The sequence below is a fragment of the Oratosquilla oratoria genome, chromosome 34 (assembly GCF_046742065.1).
Source record: "Oratosquilla oratoria isolate Oo_2021 chromosome 34, ASM4674206v1, whole genome shotgun sequence".
Classification (NCBI taxonomy): domain Eukaryota; kingdom Metazoa; phylum Arthropoda; class Malacostraca; order Stomatopoda; family Squillidae; genus Oratosquilla; species Oratosquilla oratoria.
The window spans coordinates 19,009,996-19,027,102 of record NC_134810.1 but is presented as its reverse complement, the minus strand read 5'-3'; the positions used below and the strand labels follow the sequence as shown (position 1 = coordinate 19,027,102).

The 17,107-nt window shown below is 41.3% G+C and overlaps 1 protein-coding gene across 2 annotated transcripts in view; it reads left to right on the top strand.

The window, feature by feature from the left end:
• LOC143018094 (thimet oligopeptidase-like) overlaps positions 1 to 17,107 on the top strand; it is a 47,763-nt gene that overhangs the window by 18,743 nt on the left and 11,913 nt on the right. For both annotated transcript variants that reach the window (XM_076173207.1, XM_076173206.1), the window contains exons 7-10: positions 6,396 to 6,615; positions 7,417 to 7,521; positions 7,824 to 7,946; positions 14,376 to 14,513. In XM_076173207.1, the coding sequence (XP_076029322.1) occupies positions 6,396 to 6,615; positions 7,417 to 7,521; positions 7,824 to 7,946; positions 14,376 to 14,513 (586 nt within the window). The remainder of the gene's footprint in view (positions 1 to 6,395; positions 6,616 to 7,416; positions 7,522 to 7,823; positions 7,947 to 14,375; positions 14,514 to 17,107) is intronic.

Below are 17,107 nucleotides of genomic sequence, written 5' to 3'. Positions count from 1 at the left end.
GGGGAATGTCTGTTGAGGAAGGATCGGAGAGGACAGAAGATAGGGGTGAATGGAGAAGGGTTGTGTATGGATGATGCGGTGATGCATGAGGGGGAGTGGGTGGGAGTATGAGGGAGTATGTATGAGAAATAAATTGATGCAGCCCAAAGGGATTTCTCCCCATCTTCTCCTTTTCTGCATGAGGAGATGGAGAGAGGGGGGGGGGGCACTGAATTAATGAAGTGCCCTTGCTGTGGATGTGCTGTGTCTTGCGACACTGCTTCTGACCCAGGGCAGTGAACAAGATCCAGGGATGACCTGTCATCCAGTAGGTGCCAAGATAAGAGGGAGTGAAGAGGGTAGGGGGGAGTGAAGTATGTAGGGTATGAAATGGGTGGGATTGGTTTCTTTGCCTTTGTTTTTTGGCTACCTCCCATGAAAGTGGGAAAAAGGCCTTTGGTATATGTTTGTATGTATTCTCGAGTCAACAGATGACTGCATGACTGGTCTGTAGAGATATTGGTCACTGATGTAGGCTGCATAAAACTTTAAAATCACTATATACAGAGAGATCTTGGGAGATTGGTTGTTGTAATGACAAAGTTGTCATGTTAGGGGTTTGCTGGAGTTTAGTAGTTATTTTTCACAGATTAGATGTGGCAATAACCACATAATTTTTATTCTTTATATTCTATCATTTAGAAACTTTTTTCTGGTTAATGCCAGAGAATTCCATTGAGCTGAGAGCAGGACGTTATATTAAAGGTTTTATAATGTTAGTCTTTGCCTTTTCTATAAAGATATTCTGAAATATTGGTTTGGCTAATGCCGGATGACCTTGTGTAGCTGACACCAGGTCCTTGCCCTGAAGGTTGATTGTTGCTTATTTATTTTTTATTTTTTCTGTTTACATTGATAAATGGATATTTTCATAGCCACATTTCTTTAGGAAAAAAAGTGGATAATTCACATTTAGTAGTACTGATTAATGATATTAACCCCTTCCATACGGGGCCGCACACGTAGGCGTCATGGGGAGCGAGTGTATTCGCGAGGCTGCCATATCGGCGTCTTGATTATATTTATTGTAGTCGCCCCTCCATAATGACATTCTTTCTAATTCTTTTGTAATCGCATTTTCTATGGTTATCAAAATTCACGGGTGAAGAGAGAACGATCGATATAAGCGGTGACTATATTTTATGATGCGAATATTATTACGACACGTCGTACGGCTGGCATTGGCTGCTGCCACTGAGATCTAAGTCCATGACGCCTACGTGTGCGGCACCGTATGGAAGGGGTTAAGTAACATTGAGCACATTATAGTTATGGGAAAAAGTGCTGGCATGAGTTACTATTGACCTAGGGATTTGTCATATATCCTTTCCTGGTTTTGTTCCAGTTAATGTCAATTGGGGAGAAAACTTTGGGCAAAAAACGTTTGCCTCATGGCTGAATGAAATGGTCCAATGGTGACTAGAAGAAACATTGGAGAGATCTTGAGGTTGAAGAAAACAAAATTGGGCGAACAATGCAATGTATACTCATGTTCCCTTTTGAATTTTCACATAATTCCTCTAAATAAAAATGTGCACAGTAGCTAGAATAGAAGACTAAAGTCATAGGATATTGGAAGAGTTGATTCAGATAGGTTTGGTAGTTTAATATTTTCACTTTAGAGAGGGTTTTTCTTAGCTGAGTACAACCATTTGGCAGCTAAAACAAGTAACAAAGGCATGAAGCATAGTGAAACTTATGAGATGTTTGATGCTTCATCCTGTTGTTGATGCTTTTACAGCCTGGGATATACTGGACAAGCTCGCATATTTTTACCATGAAACATCAACAACACTTTGCTTTTATAAATCACATGTCATACCTTGCAATTAACCATTTCACCTTTATGGTAAGTTGTATATATAATATATACATACATATATATAATATATATACATATATAATATATATACATACATATATATAATATATATACATACATATATATAATATATATACATACATATACTAAAGGCTTTTTTCACCCTTGTAAGGGAGGAAGTCAAAAAACGAAGGCATAAAGACCACTCCCACCCATTCCATCCCTAACATACTCAACTCCCCTCCACCCTCCTCCCTCCCTCTCATCTTGGCACCTCCTGGATGATGGGTCATCCCTGCATCTCACCCACTGCCCTGGGTATATATATATATATATGCATACATGTATGAACATTATATATAAGGTGTGTTTTTTAAGTGTGTTTTGGGGAAGAGGGGAATGTCTGTTGAGGAAGGAAGGGAGAGGACGGAAGACAGAGGTGAGTGGAGAATGGTTGTATATGGATGATGTGACTGCATGAGGAGGAATGGGCGGGGGGATGGGGGGTGGGGTAGTATGTGTGAGTGAATTTTGACGCAGCCCGAAGGGATTTCTCCCCGTCCTCGCCTTATATGCAAAGGGGGACGGAGAGGGGGGGTCGCCGATTAAATGAAGCGGCCTTGCTGTGGATGTACTGTGTCTTGCGACACTGCTTCTGACCCAGGGCGGTGGGCAGGGTGCAGGGATGACCCGTCATCCAGGAGGTGCTCAGATGAGAGGGAGGGTGGGAGGGGTGTGGAGTGTATCTAGGGATGAAATGGGTGGGAGTGTTTTTATGCCTTTCCCTTTCTGGCTACCTCCCTTGAAAGGGGGAAAAATCCTTGGTATATGTATGTACCATTTTGAAAAAAAAAATGAAACGAGTAGACTTTTCGTTACAATTTTCTTTTTACATGAAAGCCTATACTGTAATCTACTTTTCAACATAATTACGAAATCATCTGACAGTGTTTAAGTTTGTGAGTATTTGAAATGCCTCCTCCAATTGAGAATGCCGCCGACTGTGAAATACGTGCTGTGGTTTGTTTTCTTACTGCTAAAGGCATGAAATTGGCTGAAATTCATCGTCAGATCAGTGAAGTGTATGGAGAAAACATTATAAGTGATGGGATGGTGCAGAAATGGGTGAGAGCTTTTAAAGATTGCCATACAAATGTGCACCAAACCATCAGTAATGAGTGAAGGTCATCCACTTTGTTCCTCATCATGCACATTTGTATGGCCATCTTTAAAAGTGGTCATACTCTTACCTCATTTCACAGCTGCTCTCCTTTTTGCCTCCTTTATCTTATGCTTTATTTCTCTTTTCTTTGTAACTTTTAATCTCTTGTCTTATTTTGTAACCAATATGTGAATGCTTGCTTCTCTTCTTCAACCTTCTTTGCTTCCTCACTCCACCACTCACTATCCTTCCTTCTATTTCCTCCCATCTTCCTTGTTCCACACACCATCTTTGCACACCTTGTGACTCCCTCCTTGAACCACTCCCATTCTTCTTCCACTCCTAATTCTACTCTATCCTTCACCCTTCCCACTCCTCTCTCAGCTTGTTCTTATACTCCTCCTTTTTCTCAGTTAAGTAGTTCACTTTAAACACCCCTTCCTTCTGTCCTTTTCCTCTTTCTCCATCTATCCTCCTCTCTCAATTTACCTTCCACCAAAAAATTATCTTTACAAGGGAAAAGAGGACAAGTGTGAGTGAGTAGTTTCAGAGATCAGTTCGTTAATTGTAGTTCTTATGGGAGGGTCTTGATTGACAGGATTAGGAAAGGAACAGAGGGAGTAATTGGTGAGGAACAGTGTGGGTTTAGGACAGATAAGGGTTGCGTAGATCAGATTTTTGTGGTAAGACAGATGTGTGAGAAAACTTTAGGAAAAGGTAAGGATTTTTTTGTGACAATAGATTTGGAAAAGGCTTATATTAGGGTAGACAGGAAGACACTGGAAGGTATTACAGATATACGAGATAGGAGGAAAGCTTTTAAGAGCAGTCAGGAGTTTTTATGAGAATAGTAAAGCTTATGTTAAAATCAGAAATGGAGAGAGTGAGTGGTATGATGTAAAGGTGGGACTTCATCAGGGATGTGTTATGTCGCCTTAGCTGTTCAATTTATATGTGGATGGGGTGGTGCAAGAGGTAAATGCAAGGATCATGGGTCAGGGATTGGAGATGGTTATAGAAAATGGAGAAAAGTGGGATGACACTGCACTTATAGCAGGATCAGAGGAGGGATTGAGGAAGTTAGTGACAGTTTGGGAAGGTGTGCAAAAGAAGAAAGTTGAAAAATGTGGGTAAATGTAAGGTGAGATGCACAAGGGGAGAAAATGGCAGCAGACTGGAAGTGTGTATTAAGGGAGAGAGACTGGAGGAAGTAGATAGTTTTAGATACCTGGGTGCGAATGTGGCGGGAAAGGGAGGAATGGTGGTGGAGGTAGAATGTAGATTGAGAGAAGCAAGTAAATGCCTTGGTGGATTAAAAAGTGTAATGAGAAATAGACATTTGGGAATGGATACTAAGAGGAGATTATATGAAGAAGTGATTGTGCTGACAGTACTGTACCAGGCAGAAACAGAGAGCATAAGAGAGGAGGAGTTTGAATGTGTTTGAGATGAGGTGTCTGAGAAGTATGAGGGTAGAAAGGTAGTTGGGAGATTGTTGATGAAAGAGTATTGGGATGGCTTGGGCACATGGAAAGAATGAGTCAAGAAAGATTAGTAAAAGAGGTTTGGAAGGCAGAGGTAGAAGGAGTGAACATGAGGGTGTGACCAAGGATGAGGTGGATGGATGGGGTAAAAGGGGTATTGGGAAAGAGGGGAATGTCTGTTGAGGAAGGACAGGAGAAGATAGAAGACAGAGGTGAATGGAGAATAGTTGTGTATAGATGATACATGAAAGGGAATGGGTGAGGGAGTATGTGTGAAAAATAAATTGACACAGCCCGAGGGGATTTTTCTCTGCCTTCTTCATTTCTGCACAAGGGGACGGAGAGGGGTTGCCAATTTAATGAAGCGACCTTGCTGTGGATGTGCTGTGTCTTGCTACACTGCTTCTGGCCAAGGGTGGTGGGTGATATGCAGGGATGATCTGTCATCCAGGAAGAGCCAAGATGAGAGGGATGACTGGGAGTGGAGTAAAGGGGAATAAGCCTTTAGTATATATGTATGTATATAGGACAGAAGACAGGGGTGAATGGAGAATGGTTGTATGGATGATGCTGTGATTCATGAGTGGATGGGGGAGTACGTATGAGAAATAAGTTGATGCAGCCCAAAGGGATTTCTCCCCATCTTCTTTTCTGTATGAGGGGACAGAGGGGGGGTTGCCAACTTAATGAAGCAGCCTGGGTGTGCTGTGTCTTGTGACACTGCTTCTGACCCAGGGCAGTGGACAAGATGCAGGGATGACCCATCATCCAGGAGGAGCCAAGATTAGAGGGAGGGAATGGAGTATGTAGGAGATGGAATGGGTGGGAGTGGTTTCCATGCCTTTGTTTTTTGGCTACCTCCCTCGTAAGGGGGGAAAAAGCCTTTGGTATATGTATGTATATATATATATATATATATATATATATATATATATATATATTTAACAGAAGAGTTTTATTCATTTGAGAGATTACTGCACTGAATGTTATGTTGATCGCTTGAGGCCCCATTTAAAATGGTCATCTCCACTAACCCTCCTGCAGAATAGGATTGTCAGTTGTTACTGTGAATGGATATCACATAAATACCCATTTGTTTTCCCAAGTCACCTTGATGAATGTAATACTTTTTATGCTGTCACAATAACTAATTTAAGATTAATTTATTTTTATTTATTTATTTTCATTTATTTATATATATATATATATTTTTTCTGCTGCTGCTTGTATTGGAATTGTCTGTTCACAGATCATTTATTCTGTTCTTACAATCAGTTGATTCATTGTAGTAGTGTGAAAGTGGCCTTGCTAATCACTTCTCTATTCGGGCTTCTTCAGCTTCGTGATACCCTCAGTAGATTTTGCTCTTGCTCTTGTCAGATGATAATATTCATCTAGGGGCAGCTCCCAGACTGAAAGACTGAATGTCATCATCATTGACCCAATCATCGGAGTGATGCATTTTAGACAAGATTAGGAGTGTATCTTTATTGAAGAGGCTAAAGGTGTGCATCTTGAAAGGAAAGGTTGAGTTCACTTGGGTTCTGTAGGGTCACAAATGTTCTAAATATTCACTACTAACTTCCAGCTTGTTGGGCTCCTGCAGTAGAACAGCTGGGCTACATCATGCTGGCATTCTCTATATGCCTTAGGTACGTCATGTACCCCTGAGGTACAGAATAGGCAATGCTCTTTCACATAGTGTGAATTGTAAGCTTGTCACTGCATGCACCAAATTGAGCATGACACCCAACCTGACACCCGAAATGCACCATAGTATTCAGATTAACAGAAATTATTACTGCACTTGATATGTTATCATATTCACTTATATATGTGTTGTCCATTACCCATGGTCAGCAGACTTATTTTGTTTCTTATCTTCTAGGTGTATGGAAGAAAACACACCAATTCTAGAGGAGCTGGTTGCATTGAGACAAAAGCAGGCAGATTTACTCGGGTATAAAAACCATGCTGCGTACATTCTAGAAGAACGGATGGCTAAAACACCTGAAAAAGTTGATGAATTCCTCGCAACTTTATCGGATAAATTGCAGATACTCTGGACCAAGGAAAAGGAAGAGATGCTGGAGCTGAAACAGGAGGAGGTGATTTATTTATTTATTTATTTATTTTTATATATATATATATATATATATATATTTTTTTTTCGCTCACCCTCATTCTCTCTATTTGTTTCATTTTCTGCTTTTCTTTCTCTTGCTTTTGTTTTCACAGGGTATTGGGTGAGATGCAAGGATGACCCGTTATCCATGAGGAGCCAAGATAAGAGGGAGGGAGGGGTGGTGAATGGGTGGAAGTAGATTTATGCCTTTGACTTTGTAAAGGGGAAAAAGCTGTTGGTATATATATGTATGTGCTTTTGTTTTCCCTCTTAGTTTCCCTATTTCCTTTTTCCTTGTCTGACTTTTTTTGAAGTCCAGTATTATACAAATTTGATGAAAGACTCCTCTCTTATCCTCTGTCCAAGTTGCTGTTTCCCACAAAGCTGAGTGGCATGGGAGAAGAAAATTCTTACCAAAGTGTCCTTTTTTACTAACCGTTGAAACTACGAGAAGACTGGACCTCTTCACTTCCCCAGCAATACAACAGGTTCATACTCCTCATGGATGACAAGTGTCATGCTTAGATAATTTGTTAGTTTCGTAATCAGCATGTTGAAAAATAGTTTAATGGATCAGCTAATCAATCTTCATGGAGATTACATGTGAAAGACTTCAATTATGCATGACAATCATTTGGAGGCTCTATTGTAATATATATCCATTTGTGTTTATTTCCCTTTCATTTGTCTATGCATAGAGCTTAGTGGCCTGCTGGTTGTTTATCCATTATATTGCATTGTAAGAAGGAAGGTAGCATTTGACATGGATTTCTTTGACTTTCAGTGCAAGAAGTATTGCTATGAATTTTCTGGTTCCCTGGACTACTGGGACTTCCGATACTATATGAACATGGTTGAGGAATGCAAATATGCTGTAGATCAGAATGAGGTAAGGATTTAATTTGTATAACCTTGATGAATCAAACCATTATGCACAATTCTTTGTAGGTAGAGGATGATTGGTATTTTTTGTCCCCTGCCCACTGCCCCAGACAGTGGGTGGGGAATAGGGATGACCCTTCTTTCACAAGGAACTAAGATAAAAGGGGAAAACAAATGGGGGTTGGATGGGTATGGGATGGATGAAAGCCATATATCTACTTATATACCAAATATAGATAACGTATTTGGAATGCAGCATGATGGTTTTTGTTTTAACTAGTATTTCTAATGCTCCTACATTGTTTTTAGGTGCGCCAGTACTTCCCTCTTGAGAAAGTCACCTCAGGACTCCTTCACATTTACCAGACCTTGCTGGGGCTCAAATTCACTCATGTACCTGATGCCGAAACATGGCATGATGACGTAAAATTGGTGAGTTGCCCAACATGAGTTTAGTAAGAAAACATATAAGAACTTAAATTGATATTTCATGGGTTCTTTATTGAAATGCCTCGGAATTATTTGCATGTATTACCTGTAAGATTCATAATATTGATTTGCAAATTTGTAGGGTTAAGGAGGGAATCAGAATATGGTGCTTGCATACATTGGTATACAAGATTTTGTTTTTCAACAACCTTATCTGCCATCTGCTTTTCCACTCCTACTCTTCTTCTCACCTCTTTGTTTAGAGTGAGAAATGAGGAGGAGAGCAGAAGTGGAAAAGGAAATGGCAGATAGGATTGATGATTGGGATGGTTTGGACACACGGAAAGAATGAGTGATGAAAGATAAGTAAAAGAGGTGTGGAAGGCAGAGGTGAAGGGAGTGAACTTTATGGCATGACCAAGGATGAGATAGATGGATGGGGTGAAGGGGGCATTGAGAAAAAGGGGAATGTCTGTTGAGCAAGGAAGAGAGAAGGTAGGAGATAGTGATTGTGTATGGATTATACTGTTGTGCAAGGAAGGAAGGGATGGGGGGTATGGGGTGCTTATGTGTGAATGATATTTTGACACGCCTGAAGGGATTTCTCCCTGTCTTTTCTTTTTTTTGCATGAGGGAATAGAGAGGGGGAGTTGCCAATTAAGTGAAGCAGCCTTGCTGTGGATGTACTGTGTCTCGCTGCATTGTGTTTGACCCAGGGCAGTTGGAACTAAGATGGGAGGGGTGGAAAGGGTGGTGGAGGGGAGTGAAATGGATGGGAATTGGTATGTGCCTCTGACTTAGCTACCTCCATTTTAAGGGGGGAAAAGCTCTTGTTGTATAGATAGATAGAACACTTGTTTTGAAGTTGGTCTAGGAGGCAAGTAAAGGTCTGTGTAGAAGTAGGCATTGAGGTATTATTGCAAAGAGGTTATATGGAGTGATTGTACCCATAGTGCTGTATGGAGCAAAGACTTGGAATGTAAGAAATACAGAACAGATGAATCTAAATGTTCTTAATATGAAGTAATTGAGAAATATAATTGGTGTTTCATTGAACTTCAAACTGAAACCTGTGAAACGTCTAGGGTAAACTTACATACATATACCAAGGCTTTTTCCCCCTTTCAAGGGAGGTAGCCAAAAAGGGAAAGGCATAAAAACACTCCCACCCATTTCATCCCTAAATACACTCCACACCCCTCCCACCCTCCCTCTCATCTGAGCACCTCCTGGATGACGGGTCATCCCTGCACCCTGCCCACCGCCCTGGGTCAGAAGCAGTGTCGCAAGGCCGCTTCATTTAATCGGCGACCCCCCCTCTCCGTCCCCCTTTGCATATAAGGCGAGGACGGGGAGAAATCCCTTCGGGCTGCGTCAAAATTTACTCACACATACTACCCCACCCCCCACCCCCCCGCCCATTCCTCCTCATGCAGTCACAACATCATCCATATACAACCATTCTCCACTCACCTCTGTCTTCTGTCCTCTCCCTTCCTTCCTCAACAGACATTCCCCTCTTCCCCAAAGCCCCCTTCACCCCATCCATCCACCTCATCCTAGGACATCCCCTCATGTTCACTCCCTCCACATCTGCCTTCCATACCTCTTTTACTAGTCTTTCTTCACTCATTCTTTCCATGTGTCCAAACCATCCTAATATTCTTTCATCAACCCTATCTCCCAAATCCTTTTTCACCCCTGTTCTCCTCCTCACCTCCTCATTTCTCACTCTATCCAGCCTAGTAACCCCCACCATACTTCTCAGACACCTCATCTCAAACACATTCAAACTCCTTCTCTCTTCTCTTATGTTCCACGTTTCTGCCCCATACAGTGCTGTTGGCACAATCACTCCTTCATACAGTCTCCTCTTCGCATCCATTCCCAAATACCTATTCCTCATTACACTCTTTAATCCACCAAGGCATTTACTCACTTCTCTCAATCTACATTCTACCTCCACCTTCACTCCACCTTTTCCTGCTACACTTGCACCCAAGTATCTAAAACTATCCACTTCCTCCAGTCACTCTCCTTTAATGTTCACTTCCAGTCTACTGCCACTTTCACCCCTTGTACATCTCATCACCTTACTTTTACCCACATTTATCTTTAGCTTTCTTCTATCACATACTCTCCCAAACTCTGCCACCAGCTTCCTCAATCCCTCCTCTGACGCTGCCACAAGTGCAGTGTCGTCCGCAAACAACAGCTGGCTCACCTCCCACTTTTCTCCATTTTCTTTAACCATCTCCAATCCCTTACTACAGTAAATATAACAAAAGAAAAAATTGAAAGGGCCTGATGGTTGGCATCCAAGAATCTTAAAGGAAATGAAAAATGAGATTGTTGTTCCATTAGAAATTGTTTTCAAGAAATCCATCATATCCGGAGATGTCCCAAGAGAATGGAAGCTAGCTAACATTACTCCCATATTCAAAAAAGGTGACAAAAAGAAACCAAATAACTACAGGCCTACGAGTTTGACTTCAATTGTAGGAAAAATGATGGAAACTATCAGCAGAGATGCTATCGAACATCATTTATAAAGTAACTGTTTGATAAATGATAGCCAGCATGGTTTCAGACGGAAACATTCTTGCATGACTAACTTACTCGAATTCTACAACATGGTTATCTCAAATTATGATAAAAGAAACAGTATAGATTTAATATATCTAGACTTTGCTAAAGCTTTTAATACTGTCCTCCACGAAAGACTACTAACTAAATTAGCTTCACATGGAATAAGTGGTAGCCTATTAAGTTGGACTAGTAATTGTCTTGCGACACTGCTTCTGACCCAGGGCAGTGGACAAGGTGCAGGGATGACCCGTCATCCAGGAGGTGCTAAGATAATAGGGAGGGTGGAGGGGTGTGGAGTGTATTCGGGGATGGAATGGGTGGAAATGATTTTATGCCTTTTCCTTTTTGGCTACCTCCCTTGTAAGGGGGAAAAAGCATTGGTATATGTATGTAGTAATTGGTTGAATGATCGAAAACAGAGAGTTGTTTTAAATGGAAAAACCTTAGATGGAAAAATGTTAAAAGTGGAGTTCCTCAGGATTCTGTTCTTGAGCCACTTCTATTCATAGTATATATAAATGATATAGACCATGGACTAAAATCTACTCTCTCCAAATTTGCTGATGATACAAAACTGTGCAGAATGGGAAATGATCACTTAAACCAATTAGATATTCAAGAAGATTTAGATATATTACAGCAATGGTCAGAAAAATGGCTAATGAAATTTAACACAAATGGAAAGTAATGCAAGTAGGTAAAATAACAGTAAATACAATTACAAGTTATATGGAAATTCATTAACAAAAGTGGATAGTGAAAAAGATCTCTGCATAATTATTAGTAATGATCTCAAATCATTCAAGCGGTGTATTTCAGCCTCTGAGAAAGCAAATAAGATTCTAGGACAGATTGTGCGATCTTTTGACTTCAAAAGTCCACCACTCATTAACAAGCTATATAAATCTTTAGTTCAACCAAATTTGGAATATGCTGTTTCCGTATGGTCACTGAATCTCATTAAAGACATTGACAGATTGGAAAAAGTACAATGGCGAGCCACAAAACTGATTCAAAAGAAAGAAAAAAAAATCATACAAAAATCGACTAAAACATGTGAATCTGTTTTCCCTAAAAAACCGTAGACTCAGGGGTGACTTGATACAGGTTCTTTAAGATTCTAAAGGGAATTGACAACATTAAAAATGACAATTTTCACACTGAATGAGAATCAGACAAGAAACAAGTCTCAAACTGGAAGTGGGTAGAAACAACTTCGCCAACCGTGTAGTTAATGATTGGAATAAACTTCCTACAGAGGCAGTGCAATGTAGTTCAGTTGGAAGCTTTAAGAATCATTTAGATAAACGCCTAAGCAAGATGCTGTAATGATCATTTGTGTTATTTGTTTTATCATTTGTCTGTTTATTATTATTTGAAACAGGGAAAGGAGATGTGGGTTTTGTAATTGCATGTGGGCCTGGTAGTGAGAAGAGTGCAGAAGAAAGGGAGGATTTTCGGATAGATTTAAATGAGTGCATAGAGGGATTGGGGAGGAACGTCAATGTAGTAGTATTGGGAGACCTTAATACTAGGGTAGGAAATGAACCAATTGACGGAGTGTTTGGGAAATGTGGAGTTCCAGGAAAGAATTGTAGTGGAGAGTTGATGGAGATGGGTTTAGAGAGTTGATGATAGCAAATACAGTGTTTTGGAAGAAAGTCAAGCATAAGTACGCATGGGAGAGGGTGGTGGATGGAAGGGTGGTAGATAGTGTTAATGGACTATGTAGTGGTAGATAGGAGTATAATAGGAAGAGTTAAGGATGTACATGTGCTAAGGGGAGAGAGTGGGAGAATATCAAATAATTTTTTGGTGGAAGGTAAGTTGAGAATGGAGGATAGATGGAGAAAGAGGATAAGGACAAAAGGTAGGGAGGTGCTTAGAGTGAACTCTTTAAATGAAAAGGAAGAGGAGAAGGAGTACAAGAAGAAGCTGAGAGAGGAGTGGGAGGTTGTGAAGGATAGAGTAGAGCTAGGTGTGGAGGAGGAATGGGGATGGTTCAAGGAAGGAGTCACCAAGTGTGCAAAGATGGTGTGTGGAACAAGAAGGACGGGAGGAAATAGAAGGAAGGGAAGTGAGTGGTGGGATGAGGAAATAAAGAAGATTGTAGAAGAGAAGAAGCAAGCTTTCACAGACTGGTTACAAAATAGGATGAGGGAGTCATATGAGAGGTACAAAGAAAAGAGAAGAGAAGTAAAGTACAAGGTAAAGGAAGCAAAGAGGAAAGCAGATGTGAAATGGGGTAAGAGTATGACAGAAAATTTTGAAAGTAATTAAAAGATGTTTTGGAAAGAAATTAAGAGAGGAAGAGGAGGCGAATCAAGTAGAGAAGAAAAGGTAAAAGGTGCAGATGGAGAGATGATAATGGAAGAGAAGACAGTAAGGGGAAGATGGGCAGAGTATTTTAGAGAGTTGCTAGATGTGAAGGAGGATAGGGAGGGAAAGATAGTTGCAGTGGGAAGTGCAAAGAAAATGATGAGTGAGGAAAATGGAGGAGAAATAAGGAAGGATGAAGTGAAGGCAGTAGTTAAGATGATGAGAGCAGGTAAGGCACCTGGTCTGGATGGATGCCATGCAGAATGTCTAAAAATAGGAGTGAGTGGTTCGAGGGAATGTTGGGACTTCGTCAGGGATGTGTTATGTTGCCCTGGCTATTCAACTTATACATGGATGTGGTGGTGCGAGAGGTATATGCAAGGGTAGTGGGTCAGGGATTAGAGATGATTAAAGAAAATGGAGGGATTGAGGAAGTTGGTGACAGAGTTTGGAGTGTGTGTGAAAGAAGAAAGTTGAAGATAAATGTGGTTAAAAGTAAGGTGTTAAGATGTACAAGGAGTGAAAGTGGCAGCAGACTGGAAGTGAGCATTAAGGGAGAGCGACTGGAGGAAGTGGATAGTTTTAGGTACTTGTGTGCGAATGTGGCAGGAAAGGGAGGAGTGAAGGTGGAGGTAGAATGGAGATTGAGAGAGGTGGATTAAAAAGTGTAATGAGGAATAGACATTTGGGAATGGAGGCTAAGAGGAGATTGTATGAAGGAGTGATTGTGCCAACAGCACAGTATGGGACAGAAACATGGAACATAAGAGAGGAGTTTGAATGTGTTTGAAATGAGGTGTCTGAGAAGTATGATGGGGGTTACTAAACTGGATAGAGTGAGAAATGAGGAGGTGAGGAGAACAGGGTTTTAAGGGAGTTGGGAGATAGGGTGAGTGAAGAAAGACTAGTGAAAGAAGGCAGATGCGGAGGGAGTGAACATGAGGGGTCAACCTAGTATGAGATAGATGGATGGGCTGAAAGGGGCTTTGGGGAAGAGGGGGATGTCTGTTGAGGAAGGAAGGGTGAGGACAGAAGACAAGGGTGAATGGAGAATGGTTGTACATGGATGATGTTGTGATGTATGAGGTGGAATGGGCGGGGGGATGGGGGGTGAGGTAGTATGTGTGAGAAAAATTTGATGCAGCCTGAAGGGATTTCTCCCCGTGTTCTCCTTTTCTGTATGAGGGGACTTAGAGGGGGATCGCTGATTTAATGAAGCAGCCTTGCTGTGGATGTGGTGTGTCTTGCAACACTGCCTCTGACCCAGGGCAGTGGACAAGATGCAGGGATGACCCTTCATCCAGGAGGTGCCAAAATAAGAGGGAGGGTAGGGGGTGGAAAGTAGTGGAGTGTATTAGGGATGGAATGGGTGGGAATGGTTTTTATTCCTTTTTCTTTTTGGCTACCTCCCTTGTAAGGGGGGAAAAACCTTTGGTATATGTATGTATTATTATTATTATTTTGTGTTAGGGAATACTTTGGGTTTTGATATTTATTTTGCAATTTTATACATTTCTTTTACAGTACCAAGTGGAGGACAGTAAGACAGAAGAAGTTCTTGGATTCTTCTTCTTGGACCTTTACCCAAGGGATGGAAAATTTGGTCATGCTGCCATCTTCCCTCTTCAGCCTTCATGTGAAGCTGTGGATCGATCTAGACAGGTCTTATTACAATATTGTGTTTAACTTGTATTGTATTTAACTTGTAAATTTTTTGTTTTGTAGCACAATGGTAATGGGTGGGTGGGGGATGGAATTTGATTAGAAAAATATTCTCCATGTATAATGATAAAACAAGAATGTGGTGAATGTGCTACCTTCTTTAAACATACCCATTCTTCCCCTACCTCATTTCTCCTTTTATATATCACTACATCTGACACTTCTCAGTTTCACATGGTGGTCTTTCTCTGTTAATTTGTTCACTTTCAGCACCTTTCTACCTTCCCTCTTTTCTTTCTTCACTAACACAAGGGTAATTGGCCAGGGATTGGAGATGGTTAAAGAAGAAAAAAAAAAGAGATAAGCCAATTGTTTGCTGATGATACTGTGCCTGTAGTGGGATCAGAGGAGGAATTAAGAAAGTGACAGTGTCTGGGAAGGTGTGCAAAAGAAGGGAACTGAAGATAAATGTGGGTAAAAATAAGGATTGTGAGAGAAACAAGGAGAGGAGGAGAGCAGGGGTGGAAAGGAAGTTGGAAGGTAGAGTTGATGAAAGGGTATCGAGATGGTTTGGACACATGGAAAGGATGATTGAAGAAAGATTAGTAAAAGAGGTGTGGAAGGCAGAGATGGAAGAAGTGAACGTGAGGGGGTGACCAAGGATGAGATGGATGGATGGAGTAAAAGGGGCAGTGGGAAAAAGGGGAATGTCTGTTGAGGAAGGAAGGGAGAAGACAGAAGATAGGGGTGAGTGGAGAATGGTTGTGTATGATGTTGAGATGCATGGAATGGTGTGAGTGGGGAATGGGAATGAAGAATGTTTGAAGGATATTTTTGATGCACTCCGAAGTGATTTATTACTGTCTTGTATTTTTCTGCATTAGGGGACAGGGGGGTGTTGCTGATTAAATGAAGCAGCCTTGCTATGGATGTGCTGTGTCTTGCTACATTGCCTCTGACCCAGGGCAGTGGGCTAAATGCAGATACAACCCATAATCCAGGAGGAACCAAGATAAGAGGGAGGGAGGGGGTTAATGGGAGTGGAGTATGTGGAGATGAAATGGGTGGGAGTGGATTTCATGCCATTGTTTTTTGGCTACCTCCCTTGTATGGTTGAAAAAGCTGTTGGTATATGCATGTATGTAAAAGTAGGGTAATGAGATGTACAAGAGGAGAGGATGGCAGCAAATTGGAAATGATTATTAAGGGAGAGAAACTGGATGAAGTGGATAGCTTTAGATACTTGGGTGCAAATGTGTTGGGTAAGGGAAAAGTGGAGGTGGAGGTAGTATGTAGATTGATAGAAGCAAGTAAGTGCCTTGGGGGATTAAAAACTGCAATGAGAAATAGACATTTGGGAATAGATGCGAAGAGGAGTGTGTGTGAAGGAGTGATTGTGCCGACAGCACTGTATGGGACATAAAAGAGGAAGAGTTTAAATGTGTTTGAGATGAAATGCCTGAGTAATATAGTAAGGGTTACTAGGCTGGATAGAGTGAGAAATGGGGAGAGTGGATGTGGAAAGGGATGGTTTGGACATAGGGAATTAGTAAAGAAAGGTTAGTAAAAATGGTGTGGAAAGCAGAGGAAGGAGTGAACATGAGGGGGTGACCAAGAATGAGATGGATGTATATGGTAAGAATGGCATAGGAAAAAAAGGGGAATGTTGAGGAAGGAAGCGAAAAGGCAGAAGATAGTGGTGAATAGAGAATGGTTATATATGGATGATACTGTGATGTATGGAAGGGTTTGGGTGGGGGGGATAGGGGTGAGGGTGTATATGTGAATGATTTTTTAACACAGCCCAAAAGGATTTCTCCCTGTTTTCTCTTTTTCTGCATGAGGGGATGGAGAGGAGGGGGGGTCGCTGATTGAATGAAGCAGCCTTACTGTGGATGTGCTGTCTCTTACATTGCTTCAGGTTCAGGGCCGTGGGCGATGACCCATCATCCAGGAGGAGCCAAGATAAGAGGGAGGGAGGGGTGGTGACTGGGAGTGGAATATGTGGAGATGAAGTAGGTGCAAGTGGATTTATGCCTTTGACTACCTCCCTTGTAAGGGGGAAAAAGCCATTGGTATATGTATGTATATCCTAACCTTCCTCTCAGTTTCCCTACAACTAGATAATGATTGGACAATTCAGTTCTCCTTTTGGTATTTATTACATGGTCCATTAATGCCGTCTCATGTACTCTCTCACTAATCACCATGGCCCATGTATTCTTATGTTCATCTTTCTTCATAAACACTGTTCACTATCACTGTTTCCTCTTCAGTACACATCTCCAGCATTATCTCTGCAGTCACCCTTCTTGCCACTCCATACCACCCTTCCACTCAATCGAAGTAGTCAACTCTACCATTGATATACCCCATCACCACTGTATTCACATTTCTCCCAAAACTCAACACGTTCATTTAAATCTCTCCAAAACCCTTTTCAATATTTTTCTTTCATCACAATTCTCTCCAGTTCATCATGCACTTATCTTTCTCATTTCTTACCAACAGTGCCACTCCCCACCCTTGCCTACCTACTACTTCTGACACCCTTATCATACTCCTAAACTCCAACTCGCCTTTTCCTTTTAGTG